At 40.5% G+C, this 19,834-nt stretch overlaps 1 protein-coding gene across 6 annotated transcripts in view; it reads right to left on the bottom strand.

The window, feature by feature from the left end:
• The window catches only part of CNOT10 (CCR4-NOT transcription complex subunit 10), a 100,784-nt gene that overhangs the window by 40,548 nt on the left and 40,402 nt on the right, over positions 1–19,834 (bottom strand). For 5 of the 6 annotated variants that reach the window (XM_053599638.1, XM_053599640.1, XM_053599641.1 and 2 more), the window contains 6 exons: positions 19,230–19,316; positions 18,433–18,516; positions 15,171–15,288; positions 10,072–10,221; positions 8,909–9,111; positions 970–1,091 (listed from right to left, as the gene is read on the bottom strand). In XM_053599638.1, coding sequence (XP_053455613.1) covers positions 970–1,091; positions 8,909–9,111; positions 10,072–10,221; positions 15,171–15,288; positions 18,433–18,516; positions 19,230–19,316 — 764 coding nt within the window. The remainder of the gene's footprint in view (positions 1–969; positions 1,092–8,908; positions 9,112–10,071; positions 10,222–15,170; positions 15,289–18,432; positions 18,517–19,229; positions 19,317–19,834) is intronic. The other variant, XM_053599639.1, reaches the window with a different exon arrangement.

The raw sequence follows: 19,834 nt of genomic DNA, 5'->3' as shown, positions 1-19,834 counted from the left end.
GCTTACTATACCAAACTGAATCATCTTTATTAGGGAAAAATACAATTTGAAAAGAAGTTAACAACTTTGAAATTGTAAGAAATATTGTACATCAGATACTATTTAAGCTTTGGAAAAGCTTTTTACACAGCAGAGAACAATTTTCTTCTCTGACCAAAAAAGAAAAGGCAGCTGATTCTTTGCAAAGTATTCTAGTTTAGAAATAACAGCAACTCCAAATTAGGCTTTTTTTTTTTAAGACAGAGTCTCATTATGTCACCTTTGGTAGAGTGCCGTGACATCATAGCTCACAGCAACCTCAAACTCTTGGGCTTAAGCAATTCTCTTGCCTCAGCCTCCCAAGTAGCTGGGACTATAGGCACCTGCCACAATGTCCGGCTATCTTTTTGCTGTAGTTATCATCGTTGTTCAGCAGGCCCAGGCCAGGTTCGAACCCACCAGCCCTGGTGCATGTGGCTGGTGCCCTAACCACTGAGCAACGGGAACTGAGCCAAATTGGGATTTTTATATTAACACAAGGATATTCTTATTTAAAAGTTGTTCAAGTGAAACTTTAGTTATTTTATGTATTAACACATTTTCTTCTTCTAATATTAAGAATTAGCTTTAAAGTATTTTCATTCCTAGGGATCATGAGAAAATACCTAAATGAAAAGCGCCAATGATAAAAAGGAGATGTCAAGACGCCCTCTTCTGGACATTCTGAATAATGGCACAGAAGAGACGGGTTTCTTAGGCTGTCAATAATTTTGGCACCCATGGATGTAAATAAACCAAAATCCAAAATGTCAGATAACATTCACTATGGATCTAGGTATGGGGGTCTGTTTGCTGAAGTAGCAATAAAACCTAGTTACAAAGTAGTTCCTCCTATGCAATGATAAAATCCTAAGCATACTTTTATACTTAAGTAACATTATGTGAAATAGTATTAAATATAAACACATTTTCTCTTTGCAAAATACTTACTTATAAACAGTGTTCTGTATGGACTGTGAAGCCAGAACTATTTTACGGTGATAGCCTTGACCAACAATAGACTGTACAATTCCTTTTTTGCTTGGAAGACCTTTAGTTTCTTGTTCAGATGTCTACAAAATACAAATGACTCTCAATAAATCAAAGGGAATTGTGAGATACGACTGAATACCTTTCACAATTGCTCTAAACTTAAATTTCATAAGATCCATCAAGGTGGATTTTTTTTTTTTTTTTGGTGATAAAGGAAACATTTGATATCGCAGGAAAAGGTACATGAAGCTAAAAATCTGTGGTATGTGCTGTATTTTGTTTATATGTCAGTTAAGGTAGTTACTTTTGGGCTTAAGCAATTCTCCTGCCTGAACCTTGCAAGTAGCTGAGACTACAGGTGCTTGCCACAGCACCCAGCTATTTTAAGAGACAAGGTCTCACACTGGCTCAGGCTGGTCTCAAACTCCTGAGCTCAAGCAATCCACCTGCCTTGGCCTCCCAAAATGCTAGGATTACAGGTGTGAGCCACCGCTCCTGGCCTGATAGTTAAAGTAATTCTTAGACAAAAAATCTATTTCAGTTATGATCTAATAAATTACTCAGAATGATTTAGAACATTTTACACCTTCAGTACCATGCTGTATATTATAGCAGGGTAAGGAATATAAGAGAACTAAAAATACAGTGGAGAAGAAAAGGGAAGGAAGCAACTACATTTTCTAAAACACAGGTATTTTCTTTCCTTTTATTGCCTAAGCTAGAGTGCAAGTGGTTCTTACAGGCATGATCACAGTGCACTGTAGCCTCTAACTTCTGGCCCAGTCTACCCCCACTTTACTCCCCACCCCAGCTTCCTGAGTGGTTTGGTCTATAGGTATCCATCACCACGTCTGCTTGATCTTGCCTTTCTTAAATCAAAGTACTAATCTAAATTGTCAACAATATATCAGTCTAACAAGCTCTCTATGTTAAAATTTACATGGACACAACTCTTGCATTCTATAAAACTGAAATTCCCACTAAACATTAAATTGAAAAGTAGTAAAAGCTACTTATACATACAGAATTTTAGAATATTTATTTATTAAAATATATTATCTCGGGCGGCACCTATAGCTCAGTGAGTAGGGCGCCGGCCCCATATGCCAAGGGTGGCAGGTTCAAACCCAGCCCCGGCCAAACTGCAACAAAAAATAGCCAGGCGTTGTGGCGGGCACCTGTAGTCCCAGCTGCTCGGGAGGCTGAGGCAAGAGAATCGCGTAAGCCCAAGAGTTAGAGGTTGCTGTGAGCCGTGTGATGCCACAGCACTCTACCCGAGGGCGGTACAGTGAGACTCTGTCTCTACAAAAAAAAAAAAAAAAAATATATATATATATATATATTATTATCTCATTATCCAGTTCAATAGTACCAATTTCATTTACCTTCCCTCTTTACTCTGAGTCTCTAATTTACCTGCAGGTAAAATCCCTATTGGTCAACTTATAATGATACTGGAATTCTCATATACTGGAACAAATGAAAAGCCAATCAAAATGAAGTCGCAAAACCAAACTCTGCCCTGCAAAAAGCCTTTTCTCTAAATACTAATGTTTCCATATTGTCACGTATTGCTCTTCCTTGATTAACATTATAGTTGCACTTCAATATATGACTTTCAATAAAACAAGAATTCACAGGGGCAGCGCGTGTGGCTCAAGGAGTAGGGCATCAGCCCCATATACCGGAGGTGGCGGGTTCAAACCTGACCCCAGCCAAAAAATGCCACCAAAAAAAAAAAAAAAAAAAAGAAGGAAAGAATTCACTGGGCACCCATAGTACCAGCAACTTGGGAGGCTAAGGTGAGAGGATCAAAAAATAAATAGATTTTCTAAAAAGGGGTATAGGCTCAGTGCCTATGCTCAGTGGTTAGGGCACTGGCCACATACACTGAGGCAGGCAGGTTCAAACCCGGCCCGGACCTGCTAAAAAACAATGACAACTGCAACAACAACAACAAAAAAAGCCAGGCGTTGTGGCAGGAGCCTGTAATCCCAGCTACTTGGGAGGCTGAAGCAAGAGAATTGCTTAAGCCCAAGAGTTTGAGGTTGCTCTGAGCTGTGATACCACAGCACTCTACCGAGGGTGACATAGCAACATTCTATTTCAAAAAAATAAATAAATAAAGGTACAGTTGGTGATGGAGATCCCAATTACCCTGATTTGATTATATGAATGTTTCAATTATCACATGTACCCTGAAAATATACACACCTAATGTGTATCAATAAACAAATTTAAAAGTTAAAACAAGGATTTACCTGTCTATTCATTTTTAAAAGAATGTATCATACAATGCTAAAAAATATAATAAAACTGCTCTAATTAGAACTAATTGTGTATAGGAGGCAACCAATTAATATTAAAACATTAAAAAAAGGCTCGGTGCCTGTGGCTCAAACGGCTACAGCGCCAGCCACATACATCTGAGCTGCCAGGTTTGAATCCAGCATGGGCTCGCCAAACAACAATGACAACTACAACCAAAAAATAGCCGGGCGTTGTGGCAGGCACTTGTAGTCCCAGCTACTTGGGAGGCTGAGGCAAGAGCATCGCTTAAGCCCGGGAGTTGGAGGTTGCTGCAAGCTGGGATGCCACAGCACTTTACCCAGGGTGACAGCTTGAGGCTCTGTCTAAAAAAAAAAAAAAAAAAAAAAAAATTTTAAAAAGTATATAGTCTGAACTGTTACTGAAAGGACTTCTATCTGACATCTTTTCCTACTGGTAGTGACAAATTTACATGGCCATCCATATTTTCTTCCTTGATCTCTAAGGTCATAAAAACTGATGAAAACAAATTGGCCAGGGATGGTATGGAACTGAAAACTCACGATAAACTCTATCTTCAATCACCAACAGCCAGAACATGTGCCAGATCAGTTTTACTTAAAAGGATCATACATAATTAAAATATTGGATCTATCATTTTGTTTAGCAAGAGCTTTTTTCTGTCTTTCTTTTTTTTTTTTGTAGAGACAGAGTCTCACTGTACCACCCTCGGGTAGAGTGCCATGGCGTCACACGGCTCACAACAACCTCTAACTCTTGGCCTTACGCGATTCTCTTGCCTCAGCCTCCCAAGCAGCTGGGACTACAGGCGCCCGCCACAGTGCCCGGCTATTTTTTTGTTGCAGTTTGCCAGGGCTGGTTTTGAACCCGCCACCCTCGGCATATGGGGCCGGCGCCCTACTCACTGAGCCACAGGTGCCGCCCAGCAAGAGCTTTTTTCATATATTATACTTTCCAGGTAACAACATGCATCAGAAAAACAGGACAAAATGACCTCCTTAGCATCACCACCTTTATAACTAAGCATTTTTTAAATTCAAAATGCATTTATTTATGAAAGTACAAACTTCTCTGTTCAGCATCTCTACTGTGCAACCTAAATAAATTTTACAGAATTTTATCTGGAGCTTATAATTACTCCTATTGGGATTTGTTTTCTGCTTTTGTCAAATGTTTTGAGGTTGTTTTTGCTGTCTTTTGGGCTACCTAAAGTTTTAAAAATGTAATTAATTTATTCATATTTTTAGAGATGAGGTTTCATTCTGTTACCCAGGCTGGAGTGCAGTGGTGCAATCATAGCTCACTACAGCCTCAAATGCCTGCGCTAAAGTGATTTTCCTGCTTCAGCAGGAAAAAAAGATCGTGCTATCATGTTTAGCTAATTTTCCCTAATTTTTGTAGTAGTTTTGCTATGTTGTCCAGGCTGGTCTTGAATTCCCAGCCTCAAGCAATCCTCCTGTCTTGGCATGCCAAGTGCTGGGATTACAGGCATAAACCATCACACCTAGCTACAAATAGTTTTTTCTTTTTTTTAGACAGTCTCATTTTGTTGCCCTCAGTAGAGTACTGTGGCATCACCCAGCAACCTCAAACTCTTGGGCTTAAGTAATTCTCTTGCCTCAGCCTCCCAAGTAGCTGGGACTACAGGTGCCCACCACAATGCCTAGCTATTTTTTATTTTTCTTTTTTAGATAGAGTCTCAAGCTGTTGCTCTGGGTAGAGTGCCATGGTGTCATAGCTCACAGCAACCTCCAACTCTTGGGCTCAAGCGATTCTCTTGCCTCAATTTCTCTATTTTTAGTAGAGACAGGGTCTTGCTTTTGCTTAATCTGGTCTCGAACTCATGAGCTCAAGCAATCCTCCCACCTTGGCCTCACTCTGGTTCAGGCTGGTCTCAAACCTGTGAGCTCAAAGCAATCCACCTGCCTCGACCTTACCTTTAAGTCTTTTTTTTTAAGAGACAGAGTCTGACTTTATCACCGTTGGTAGAGTGATGTGGTGTCACAGCTCACCGCAACCTCCAAGTACTGGGTTTAGGCAATTCTCTTGCCTCAGCCTCCCGAGTAGCTGGGACTATAAGCGCCTACCACAACACCTGGCTATTTCTTTGTTGCAGTTTGGCTGGGGCTGGGTCTGAATCCACCACCCTCAGTATATGGGGCCAGCACCCCACTCACTGAGCCACAGGCGCCACCCCCTTCAAGTCTTTTATAAATGGGGGGAAAAGTAAAGAGACAGATCATTATATATGGCATTTTCCCTATTCCACCAATTACGGCAATCAAAGTCACACTTACTATTTTAAAACAATTATAAATTTAGAACTTTCTAGAAAATATGGGGAGGAGAGGAGATTTTGTAAGCCCAATGACATCCATAGAACAAAGACAATCCTAAAAGTACTATTTCTTTTCTTTTCTTTTTTTTTTTTGAGACAGAGCCTCAAGCTGTCGCCCTGGGTAGAGTGCTATGGTATCACAGCTCATAGCAACCTCCAACTCCTGGGCTCAAGTGATTCTCCTGCCTCCGCCTCCCAAGTAGCTGGGACTACAGGCACCTGCCACAATGCCTGGCTTTGTTTTTTGGTTGCGGCCATCATTGTTTGTCAGGTTGGGGCTGGATTCGAACCTGCCAGCTCAGGTGCATGTGGCTGGCACCTTAGCGACTTGAGCCATAGGCACTGAGCCTAAAAGTACTATTTTTTTTTTTTATATGATACTTCTCAATTTTTATTTATTTATTTATTTTTTTGATCTTTAATTTTTTTTTTTTTTTTTATTGTTGGGGATTCATTGAGGGTACAATAAGCCAGGTTACACTGATTGTAATTGTTAGGTAAAGTCCTTCTTGCAATCATGTCTTGCCCCCATAAAGTGTGACACACACCAAGGCCCCACCCCCCTAAAAGTACTATTTCTAAAAGTAAGTAATTTAAAAATATTAAACTTCACTAAATTTCCATAACTCCCTGGTTTCTAGTAATTGTTACAAAAGAAAGGTTCTCAACATTTAAATTCAGGTATCGATTACAGAGAATAGGCTATTTCTAGACATCCTTTTATTTTTAAAAAGTATAAATTCTGCTTAGAATTATTTATCAGTTAACAATTATCCAGTAAGAGGCTGGTCATGGTGGATCACACTTGTAATCCTACAACTTTGGGAGTCTGGGGCAAGGGGATTGTTTGAGGCCAGGAGTTCAAGAGCAGCCTGAGCAAGAGTGAGATACCTCATCTTCACACAATATAGAGAAATTAGCTCAAAATAGAGAAATTAGCTCAGCATGATGGAGTGTGCCTATAGTCCCAGCTACTCAGGAGGCTGAGGCAGGAGGATCACTTGAGCCCAGGAGTTGGAGGCTGTAATGAGCTATGATGATGCCACTGCACTCTAGCCCGGATAACAAGAGGAAGAGTCAGTCTCAAAACAAAAAAAAACAACAAAATTTATCCAGTAAGAAAGTTGCCTTTTAAAAGCAAAGCACGATTAAATAAATTATTTAAGCCTTTTAAAGATACCATTCATTTCTTCCTCCAAGGTATACTCAAAAGTATATACTATTACTCTGTTTTCTATAAAAACTGCCAGCTAAATACACTTAACCTCCTTAGCTGTTCAGTAGGAGAGCCCTAACATCCTATATTACCTGTGGCAGGCATGCCAGATGAAACCTCAGGATGCCATACCTCTCAGTCTCCACACACTCAAAAAGCACAGCCAGGAGGGGGTGGGAGGGAGTGGCAGTGGTAAACAGAGGATATAGGCATAGTTTTGGTAATTCAGATATAAACTATCTTTCTTCTACCTCCCACTCTCCCAATTTGAGATTCAAAAGGCTTCCACCAACTGCCCTTTGGAGATAATCTAACTATGGAAGTGGCAGTGGTAAACAGAGGATATAGGCATAGTTTTGGTAATTCAGATATAAACTATCTTTCTTCTACCTCCCACTCTCCCAATTTGAGATTCAAAAGGCTTCCACCAACTGCCCTTTGGAGATAATCTAACTATGGAAGTCCATGTAAGCTGGCCTGTTCTCATAGCCACCACGGATAACTGGGTATCAGAGATAAACAGCCTAGCATTCCACAAATTCTGCATAATTTATTAAAACCGAAAGTAACACCCTCCAGAAATAGAAGGAAATGCAGTTTAAACCAGTGTTCTTGCCATACTGTATCAGTCCTCTAATCACCTGGTATACATACTCCATTCTAATGCCAGCAGATGGTATGGGCCCTGCCCCAGCTATCAGGAGACCACTGTTCCAACAGATGGGGCCTTCTCATTGACTTCCAGTCTTTTTTTTTTTTTTTTGAGACAAAGTCTCAAGCTGTTGCCCTGGGTAGAATGCCATGGTGTCATAGCTCACAGCAACCTCCAACTCTTGGGCTTAAGTGATTCTATTGCCTCAGTTTTTCTATTTTTAGTAGAGCAGGATCTAGCTTTTGCTCCGGCTGGTCTCAAATTCCTGAGCTCAAGCAATCCACCTGCTTTGGCCTCCCAGAGTGCTAAAGTTACAGGTGTTAGCCACCATGCCCGGCCGACTTCAACTCTTCTAATGTTGCCGTACTTACCAAGAATCAGAACATTAATAAATCTTTTTTTTTTTTTTTTTTGAGACGAAGAGCCTCATTTAATCCTTGGTTGAGTGCTATTATAGCTCACAGCAACCTCAAACTCTTGGGCTCAAGTGATTCTCTTGCCTCAGCCTCCCAAGTAGATGGGACTACAGGCATCCACCACAATGCCCAGCTATCTGAAGAGATGGGGGGCTTGGGGGACCATCTCACTCTAGCTCAGGCTGGTCTCAAACTTGTGAGCTCAAGCAATCTGTCCACCTTGGCATCCCAGAGTGCTAGGATTACAGGCATGAGCCACACACTTGGCCCTACAAATGATTTTTGGAGCCTTTTTTTTTTTGAGACAGTCTCAAGCTGTTGCCCTGGGTAGAGTGCTATGGCATTACAGCTCACAGCAACCTCAAACTCTTAGGCCTGAGTGATTCTCTTGCTTCAGCCTCCCAAGCAGCTGGACTACCAGCAATTTTTTCTTTCTTTTTTTTTTTTTTTTTTTGTAGAGACAGAGTCTCACTGTACCGCCCTTGGGTAGAGTACCGTGGTGTCACACGGCTCACAGCAACCTCTAACTCTTGGGCTTACGCGATTCTCTTGCCTCAGCCTCCCAAGCAGCTGGGACTACAGGCGCCCGCCACAACGCCCGGCTATTTTTTTTTTTTGTTGCAGTTTGGCCGGGGCTGGGTTTGAACCCACCACCCTCGGCATATGGGGCCGGTGCCCTACTCACTGAGCCACAGGAGCCACCCACCAGCAATTTTTTTCATTGCAGTTGTCATTGTTGTTTTAGCTGGCTTGGGCCGGGTTTAAACCCACCAGCCTTTGATGTATGTGGCCCATGCCCTACCCACTGAGCTATGGGCATAAATTTTTTTTCTAAATGGTTACAAAACAGAAGATTATATATCTACTGAGAGTTAAAAAGGGAATGATGTCCTGTATGTTCCCAAATATTTTTTGCTTTTCACATAATGATAAGTGTGTGGGTATGGGGGAGACAGACTATACAAATATAAGCAAGCAGCACTCACCCCCTTATTGGCTGCAATGCAGCATTCAGCCAGCCTTAGCCAAAGGCGAGGATTTGCATGATAAACCTGAACAGCTTCAATCAGACACTCAAAGGCAGCAAGAGGCCTTCCAATATGAAGAAGCTGAATTCCACAGTTATATAGCAACTCGTATCTCTTATTGGTTAGTAATGTGCACATGGGTCTTCCTGAAAATTTTCTGCCTAATGATAAAAATCAGGTGAGAATAATTAGATTTAAAGCAATGGTTAACATTCAAAACATTTATTCGACTAAGTACTTAAATACTACCATGTTTATACCAATTACCCTGATTTGAAGTTGTAATACCTCTCACCAGTGGTGGTCACCATCCTCAACCCCACAAATATTCTCCAGAGTCATCTCAGTTGTATATGCTGGCAGGGCCAGAGATGTCTCTTCTCATTTGCCAGCTCCTCAGGCAACAATGTTCCAGGAAGGCAAAGATAAGAGATAGGACCCACTCTCACTCCTTTGAACCTTAAACCACTTTTCCACATTTTTAGAGTCTGTAAGAAGTTTCCACTTCTTAAAATTTTCAGCTTGGTTAACCATTTTATTGTCATGTATTATCACTTATTCAATGTTTGACAATCCATAATGAAATAAAAGACCACAGGTGATTTAGAATACAATTTTCATCAATTAAAGTAGGTTTTAATTATTTTAAAAAGCTAAACAATTCTTTTTTTTTTTTTTAGACAGTATCAAGTTATCATCCTGGGGACAGTGCTGTGGTGTCATAGCTGACAGCAACCTCAAACTTGGGCTCTAGTGATCCTCTTGCCTCAGTTTTTCTATTTTTAGTAGAGACAGGGTCTCACTTTTGCTCAGGCTGGTCTTGAACTGGTGAGCTCAAGCAATCCACCTGCCTCTGCCTCCCAGAGTGCTAGGATTACAGGTGTGAACCACCACGCCTAAGCTACAATTCTTGATGTTAAGCATTTCAGGTCAAGCATCTATATCATATGAATATTGAAGGATAAACTTCAGGAATTTGTAGCAATATCTACTAAAAAATCTTAAAGCCAAACTTGTTGAGCAGGATTAGTGTTAAATGTATGTAGATCTACATGGTATGTATTTAAGTCATTCTTTTCTCAAACAGTAAAATACAAACTGTCCCCCAGCACTGGAATTACCTGGATCAGTGCTACCTGCACTGAGCTGAGCACAGACATTGTCATTCTCCTGCAGAGCCTTTTTAAAGTAGAAAATTCCCAAATTGTGCTTGCTCATGGCAAAATGGATACAACCAAGATTATTCCAGAACATGCATCTCAAACATTCACCTAAGGAAAACACAAGTAAATCTGTTTGCCAAAAAATTTTACTGCTGATGTTCCCCATTTAATGAGACTTAATTTAGTATGAATCAATTGCTTACCATTCCATTTAGTCTCCAAAGAACAATTCAAAGGGCTTTTGAAATTTAGGAAACATCTGAAGGAGTTTTAAACTTCTTTTAAAAATTTCTTTTGTTGGCTTGGCACCCGTAGCACAGTGGTTACAGTGCTGGCCACATACACTGAGGCTGGCAGGTTTGAACTGTGCCTGGGCCAGCCAAACAACGACAAGTCAACAAAAAAATAGCTGGGCGTTGTGGCGGGTGCCTGTAGTCCCAGCTACTTGGGAGGCTGAGGCAGGAGAATCATTTAAGCCTAAGCGTTTGAGGTTACTGTGAGTTGTGACGCCACAGCACTTACTGAGGGCAATGTAGTGAGACTCTGTTTAAAAAAAACAAACCAAAAAAGTTTTATTAAAGGTGATAAGATTATTTTTAAAACCCAACTCTGTAAATTTTGTTAGCCTGATTTTTGTTGTTGTTTTGAAGCAGAGCTTTGCTTTGTTGCCCAGGTTAGAGTGCAGTAGTGTAATCACAGCTCACTGTAACTACTAACTCCTAAGTTCAAGTGATTCTCCTACCTAAGCTTCCCAGGTAGGCCAAGTGCCACCACCTGATTTTTAATAATTGTAGACAAATGATACAAAAACACAGAAGAAAAAAATATTAGTAATATGATATTGCACATAAAATCTTGCCTTTGTTTGTTAAAACAGTCTCTACTTTTTTTTTTTAAAGAGACAGAGTCTCACCATGTTACCCTTGGTAGAGTTCCATGACATCACAGCTCACAGCAACGTCCAACTCCTGGGCCCAGGCGATTCTCTTGCCTCAGCCTCCCGAGTAGACAGGACTACAGACACCCACCACAAGGCCTGGCTATTTTTATTTTTTGTTGCGGTTTGGCCTGGGTTGGGCCTGAACCCACTACCCTTGGTATATGGGGCTAGCACCCTACTCACTGAGCCACAGGTGCCGCCCCACTTTTTTTTTTTTTTTTGAGACAAAATCTCAACTCTGTCACTCTGGATAGAGTGCCATGGGGTCATAGCTCACAGTAACTTCAAACTCTTGGGGCTGAAGATAACCCCTTGCCTCAGCCTCCCGACTAGCTGGGACTACTGGCACCCACCACAAGGACTGGCTAGTTTTTCTATTTTTAGTAGAGACGGAATCTCCCTCTTCCTCAGACTAGTCTCAATCTCCTGAGCTCAAACAATCCACCTGCCTCAGCCACTAAGAGTGCTAGGATTACAGGTGTGAGCCACCGCACCTGTGTCTACTGTTACTTTAACTCACACTTCATTTATTTTTTTGAGACAGTCTCACTTTGTCACCCTCAGAAGAGTGCCATGGCATCACAGCTCACAGCAACTTCAAACTCTTGGGCTTAAGCAATTCTCTTGCCTCAGCCTGCTAAGCAGCTGGGACTACAGGTGCCTGCATAGCGCCCGGCTATTTTTAGGGACGAGGTCTCACTCTGGCTCAGGCTGGTCTCGAACTTGTGAGCTCAGGCAATCCACCAGCCTAGGTCTCCCAGAGTGGCTTACAGGATTACAGGAGTGAGCCACCGCGCCCAGCCTCTCAAACTTCTTTAAATAGCACTGTGGCCATGTACCTTTTCATGTTTGTTGAGCACTTGTATTTCTTAGTCTGTATGTTGCCTCTCCCTGTCTCTCCCCCGTTTTTAATATGGTTACAGATATTTTTCCTATTGATTACCAGTTGGTTTATATGTTACTGAAACCGCCTGTCACATCTGTTTTAAATATTCCTGCCCACCTCTGTCAGTCATATGCTTTGTGACTTGGTCCAGTATGGGTGTGTGTTGATGTTTCTAATCATAAAAATTTAACTTTTTTTTTTTTTTGTAGAGACAGAGTCTCACTTTACTGCCCTCAGTAGAGTGCTGTGGCATCACACAGCTCACAGCAACCTCCAGCTCTCGGGTTTACGCGATTCTCTTGCCTCAGCCTCCCGAGTAGCTGGGAACTTTAACATTTTTATGTGGTGACATTTAGTTATCTTTTCTAAACTCTATGGTACTTGGATTCTGAATAATGTTTAATTAAGCCTTCTTCACCACAAAATTAAAATATTCATCCAAGTTTTGTTTTGTTGCTTATTTTTAACATTTTAATCCTTCATATTTCTCTGGATTATTCTGGTATAATGAAGGTAATTCAAACTTTAGTTTCCTTTTTCTTTTTTTTTTTTTTTTGTAGAGACAGAGTCTCACTTTACCACCCTTGGTAGAGTGCCATGATGTCACAGGACTCACAGCAACCTCCAGCTCTTGGGCTTTCACGATTCTCCTGCCTGAGCCTCCCGAGCAGCTGGGGCTACAGGCGCCCGCCACACGCCCAGCTATTTTTTGGTTGCAGTTCAGCCGGGGCTGGGTTTGAACCTGCCACCCTTGGTATATGGGGCCGGTGCCCTACTCACTGAGCCACAGGCGCCACCCAGTTTTCTTTTTCTAAATGGCTACCCAAACACTACAGTCCATATATTTTTCCTCAAGGATATAATGACAAAATAATCAGGATATTTATTGGTTAGTACTAAAAACTAATGTCTTCTGATATTTTATATATGTGTGTGTGTGTATTTGTTGTTGTTTTTGTTTTTTTGGAGACAGGATTTCATTCTGTCACCCCTAACCAGAATATAGTGGTGTCATCACTGCTCACTCCAACCTCAGATTTCTGGGCTCAACTGGTCCTCCTGCCTCAGCCTCCTGAGTGGACTGGGATTACAGGCATGCAACACCATACCCAGCTAATTTTTTTTTTTTCTTTTGGTGGAGACAGGTCTTATATTTGTTTAGGCTGGCCTGTCTTGACTCCTGACCTCAACTGATCTTCCTCCCTCAGCTTCCCAGAGTGCCAGGATTACAGGTATAAGCCACCATGCCTGGCCTGTCTTCTAATATTCTGTATTTTTAAATTAGGCAATGACAAATTTTTTTTTTTGAGACAGAGTCTCACTCAGTTGCCCTGGGGTTGAGTGCCCTGGCATTACAGTTCACAGCAACTGCAAATTCTTGGCCTCAAGCCATCCTCTTGCCTCAGCCTCTGGAGTAGCTGGCACTACAGGTACCTGCCACAACATCCAGCTAATTTTTTTAGAGATGGGGGTCTTACTTTTGTTCAGGCTGGTCTTGAACTGCTGAGCTCAAGCAATCCACCCGCCTCAGCCTCTCAGAGTGCTAGGATTACAGGCGTGAGCCAACATGCCCCCCCTAGCAATGACATTTAAAAAAGAGAAAAACTAGGCTTCAAACGAGATAGTGGGTCAGCGCCTGTGGCTCAAGTGGCTAAGGCACCAGCCACATACACCTGAGCTGGCAGGTTCAAATCCAGCCTGGGCCCGCCAAACAACGAGGGCTGCAACCAAAAAATAGTTGGGCGTTGTGGCGGGTGCCTGTAGTCCCAGCTACTTGGGAGGTAGAGGCAGGAGGATCGCTTAAGCCCAGGAGTTGGAGGTTGCTGTGAGGTGTGATGCCACGGCACTCTACTAAGGGCGACAGCTTGAGGCTCTGTCTCAAAAAAAAAAAAAAATATATATATATAGTAGGAAGCACACTAAAATGTTTTAAGGAGGTTGCTTCTGTGTAGGGGTATTGTAGGACGATTTATGAAGAATTCTATTTTCCAAATTTTCTCTAGTAGGCATATATTATTGGCAGCAAAAAATAAAGTTTATATTAGAAGCAAATTAACAGTTTTCAAAATTGTAACTATGAAAAATATCAATACATAAAATATAAAATTATATCAAAATCTTTCCCATTAGATTATAACTGTTGGACTAGCCAACTATAATACCCTGTTCTTGATTTAATTTTAAAGACTGACCTGAAATCTCTGTCAAGACAAAGCTAAGCAAAATTTTCTCAAAGCACATTATCTTTTTAGTTTGAGAGATCCTTTCATGTTGAATGTTAGTGGGCCTCTAAGGGGAAACTTGATACTGAAAACATAAAAAATTAAAATTTAGTAGAATTAGAAAATGGGTACTTAGAACAAAAAGAATACCCAGAAGAGAATCATAATGGAACAAACTGTCTTTTTCTACCCCCATTACTCCAGTGAACTGAAAGGGCACATGGGGGAAGGTTTAAGTATATTTGCATGTGTACTCTGTGTATGAATCAAACAGAATACAAAACAAACATTTTAAATATTTTACCCTCATTTCTTGAATAACTGATTTTCTTTTTCCCTCTCCATAAAATAGTGATGACATAAACCTAAATGACAGCCACAATGTTTATCTTTCATTTTGCCCTTAATATCAAGGGATTCATAAGACTTTCTAAACAGAAGCAATAATAGCTAACAATAATTATCTTCCTAATTTTATAGAACTATTTTGATATACTTAATGACTGAAGAAACCATATTATTCACTGTTTTTATCAGAGAAAAGAGAAAAAGTAAAAACATTATCCCATTTCCTTAAAAGGTCTCACTTTATCCAAGAACTTTATCCTTCAACATAAATTCTAACCTGGAATTAAAAAACAAAATGTAAGAGGGCGGCGCCTGTGGCTCAAGGAGTAGGGCGCTGGTCCCATATGCTGGAGGTGGCGGGTTCAAACCCAGCCCTGGCCAAAAACCACACAAAAAAAACCCCACAAAAAACAAAATGTAAGAAACAGCAAGTGAATTTAAAGAAAAAGTGAAAGGAAGAAGTAATGAGACTGTTTCTAAAGTGAAAACAAGTCATAAACGAAAATTCCAAGAATTTTCTATAGAAATATTGAAACATATTCATTGAAAAACTAGCATAAATCACTGTAAAGAGCAGGTTAGGGAAAAAAACACCAAGCAAAAAGAGGTAAAATAATCAGGGAAAAATCTCCAGTAAAATTTGACAATTTTTTTTTTTTACCTGTTTGCATGAATCCTGGATGCTCAGCAATGTTTGAACTATTTAAAAGCTTCACAGCTTTTCGATAATTGCCCCTTAAGTACTCAAAATTGCTCTTAAGAAACAGAGAGGGTGCAGACTGTAAAGAAAATATAAAAGTTACTTATAATTTGTTTTCAGGTGGTTAATGCAGGATGTTAATTATACTGTTGCACTGGTATGTGTTTAAGGGTGTAAATGAATCAATTATGTCATGGTCACAAAAAACCATACATAGTCTCCAAATTTTTCACTGCTCTTGGAATCTAAAAATTGAATAAAGTGCCTTGCAAAAAGAAATATGAAATATTATAGGTCTGCCTAAAAAATATACTGGGGGTACTAAAAAAAGTATACACATTTAAAGAGATCTTGTTGGTAGTAAAATTGATCATTCCCCAAAAGCATATGAATTGCAGGGAAGATGTACGTGCATAGCATGTCTAGGTACACTTGACCAGTAAAGGTACCTTCACTTCAACTTTGAAAAGTAATACATAGAGAACATCTGTTAAAATGTATATACATATTTTTTGGTATGCTGTTTGTGTTTGAGTGTGTGTATGCATACAGTCCATAGGCTCACACCAGTAATCCTCCACTCTGGGAGGCCAAGGTGGAAGGATCACTTGAGGTCTGGAGTTTGAGACCAGCTGAGCAATAGCAAGCCTCCTCTCTACTAAAATTAGAAAAAATTAGCTGGGCATGTTGGCACATGCCTACAGTCTCAGCTATTTGGGATGCTGAGGCAGATCGATCGCTTGAGCCTAGGAATTCAAGGTTGTGGTGAGCTATGATCACACCACTATCCTCTAGCCAGGACGACAGTGCATGATTCTGTCTCAGAAAATGAATAAATGCATCCATGAATGAATGAAATACATTCTTACAGTCTGGATTATCAAATGACTACCGTCATCTATTACACTACTAAAGTCAAGTCAACTTGACAACGCAAATTAGGTCCTTATTTTTAATGGTTATTAGGCTGGTGATCTTCCTTTTCAGGAGAAAATTGTACTTTTCATTAGAGCCCAAAGATAATCACATATTTTCTTTTTTTGTTTAGCAGGCCTGGGCCAGGTTCAGACCCACTAGCTCCAGAGCATGTGGCCGGCGCCCTAACCACTGAGCTATGAGTGACCAGCCCAAATATTTTTCTAAATAGGAAAAATAAAAATAAAAGAATTCTTCTATGAATAGAAGAATTTTCCAATAGAATGCCTTATTTGAGACAATTAATTTTGTTCTTTAGATCATGTTTTGGATTGTAGATCATCTTTCTTTTTTTTTTTTTTGTAGAGACAGAGTCTCACTGTACCGCGGCATCACACGGCTCACAGCAACCTCTTAACTCTTGGGCTTACGCGATTCTCTTGCCTCAGCCTCCCGAGCAGCTGGGACTACAGGCGCCCGCCACAACGCCTGGCTATTTTTTGGTTGCAGTTTGGCCGGGGCTGGGTTTGAACCCGCCACCCTCGGCATATGGGGCTGGCGCCCTACTCACTGAGCCACAGGCGCCGCCCATGTAGATCATCTTTTACTTCCCCTAAGAATATTCTTGGTGGAGGGGCCTCAGAATAGCAGTACCTATTTTGAGTGCAAAAGCATACAGAGATACGGAGACTAAGCATCTATCCAGGAGGACACGTAGAATGTTTGTCTCATTATTAATCCACTTTAGCGTATCAACAAGATTTCCTTCTAAATCCTAGTTCATCCTTTACTCTGCCCAGAGTTCTACCCAGAGTTCTGGTCACTAAGGAAATAAGGGCTTTCAAGGCTTATTTTCAGTGGCATCATTTCCTTCTAAAGTTTTTCCTGATTCAGGTATGAGTATTACATTGAATTATAATTATTTTCATTTCTTTCTTCTTTGACTATGGCCTCCTTTAAGTCAAGGATTATGTTTTTTATGAGATAAAAGGTCTGATAATGACTGGCTAGCTAGTTTGGCCTTTCCCTTTTAGCCTCAAACTTAGGCTACAGTTCTCAAAAATCAAGAGGGTACTAACTCAATGGCTAATCTGAATCCTGCCTGAGACTTCTAACATTTATTTTCTCATGATTTTATATTTCTAAATATACAGTTCATCTAAAGCATCAAGACTGTTTACAATTCTATTTCTTCCCTATATCATTTTAAAATTTATCAATGGAGGATTAGGGTGGAGGGAATAGAAGGAGAAATTATATCTAAAATATTCTAGGACTAGACAAACCGAAGGTATTATCAAGCCAATAGTCATTTTTTGCGGGGGAACGGGAGGGAGACAGAGTCTCACTTTCTTGCCCTTGGTAGCATGCTATGGCGTCATAGCTCACGGTAACCTCAAACTCTTGGGCTCAAGCGATCCTCTTGCCTCAGCCTCCCAAGTAGCTGGGACTACAGGCACTTACCACAATGCCTTGCTCTTTTTAGAGACAGCGGTCTTGCTCTGGCTCATGCTGGTCTCAAACTTGTGAGCTCAGGCAATCCACCTGCCTCGGCCTCTCACAGTGTTAGGATTACAGGCATGAGCCACCATGCCCAGCATGAAGAGTCATTTAGAAGTGGCAGGTTTTGGCTACAATTTGTTAAATCTTTATTTTATTTAATTTTATTTATTTATTTTGAGATAGAGTCTCACTTTGTCACACTTGGTAGAATATCGTGGGGTCATAGCTCAGAGCAACCTCTAACTTTGGCTCAGGCGATCCTCTTGCCTCAACCTCCCCAGTAGCTGGGACTACGGGCTGCTGCACAGCTATTTTTCTTGCTGTCTTTTTTTTTTTTCTCCCTTTTTCAGAGACAGGGTCTCACTCTTGTTCAGGATGGTTTCAAACTCTTGAGCTGAAGCAATCCGCCTGCCTTCACCTCTCAGAGTGCTGAGATTACAGGCATTGAGCCACTGTGCCCAGCCCAAGCAAGTATAATACCAAAAACTTATAAAATAACCTAAATGTCTAATTTGGCAAAATGTTTAAGTGAGTTGTGATAAACCACTCACAGAAAACTAGATTTTGAAATGGTGATTTTAAAGGCTACATAAAAAGGGAAAATTGTTTGTAATTTTAAGTAAAAAAAATATATTAAACTCCAGGCATAGTATGATCTGTACTTCCCAATTCTATAATATCAACATTCCCTATCTAGTAGTATGTATAATCAACTAAGATAAATTATTTAAAACTGACAAATACCCATAGTCTAAGTAAGAAAGTCATAAGTTGAAAAACGAGAAAAAGTCTGGAAGAAACTCACATTTCCAGCTGTGTTCATGACTGACTTGATCTCCCTTTTGCATGCTTTCAGGGATTTCATTTGGATATAAGCTCGCACTTTATACTGGCAAAGAAAAAGTGTTAAAATGTAAGAACTAGGATAGATTTACATATCCTGAAGTTTTACTTACTCATAAGGAATGTTTAACTCCATCTATTTACAACACAAATTGCACTGGTTACTTGCCAAAGCAAGTTTAAAATTATCTGAAATATTCTATTTATCTTGGTATATACTTCAAAAAACTAAAAACATGGCAGAATAAAACTTATAAATTTGAAGCAAAAAATCCTATCAATCGACATCTGCACATGATTACCTAATAATGATTTTTAAAATTTCACAAACTGATTTTATCATCTAATACATTCCTAAGCCATTTCCCCCAACCTTTTATAGAGTAATTTAAAGTAATTTATTTATTTATTTATTTTTTTTGTAGAGACAGAGTCTCACTTTATGGCCCTCGGTAGAGTTCTGTGACCTCACACAGCTCACAGCAACCTCCAGCTCCTGGGCTTAAGCGATTCTCTTGCCTCAGCCTCCCGAGTAGCTGGGACTACAGGCGCCCACCACAACGCCCGGCTATTTTTTTTTGGTTGCAGTTTGGCTGGGGCCGGGTTTGAACCCGCCACCCTCTGGTATATGGGGCCGGCGCCTTACCAACTGAGCCACAGGCGCCGCCCTTATTTACTGCTTTCAAAGACACTGCTTCATTATTCATAACCCAAAGTAAATAAATATGATATATCATCTTCCTTCAAAATTTACACTACCTGATGTATCTTTGATTTTGCAGCTTCTGTTAAAACTCCACTTTCAGCTTTATGATTAGATCCATCTTTGTTGGAGTTATTACCAGTCTGTAGGGTGATAAAACAAAGTTTATGAAAATTAAATATTTTTTAGCATAATTTAATCAGAGATTTCCAATTGAGCTAATCTAAATCAGCCAGGGAACATTTTCAAAATGAAGAATCCCAGGTCTTGCTACCAGAAATTAAGGTTTAGTTAGTCTAAGTGGGTGATGGGAAACTCTACTTATGAGAAGCTCACAGCTGAGCATAACAATGGCTTGTTTTCTTTTTTTTTTTTTTGAGACAGAGCCTCAAGCTGTCACCTTGGGTAGAGTGCAGTGGCATCATCACAGCTTACAGCAATCTCCAATTCTTGGGCTTAAGTGATTCTCTTGCCTCAGCCTCCCAAGTAGCTGGGACTACAGGCGCCTGCCACAACGCCCAGCTATTTTTTTGTTGTTGTTGCTGCAGTTGTCATTGTTGTTTAGCTGGCCTGGGCTGGGCTCAAACCCACCAGCCTCGGTATATGTGACTGGTGCCATAACCACTGTGCAATGGGCATCAAGCCAACAATGGGCTTGTTT

Source organism: Nycticebus coucang, chromosome 8 (assembly GCF_027406575.1).
Source record: "Nycticebus coucang isolate mNycCou1 chromosome 8, mNycCou1.pri, whole genome shotgun sequence".
In the NCBI taxonomy this organism is placed as follows: Eukaryota; Metazoa; Chordata; class Mammalia; order Primates; family Lorisidae; genus Nycticebus; species Nycticebus coucang.
Note: the sequence above shows the minus strand (reverse complement) of the source record. Positions and strands in the feature narration are given on the sequence as shown.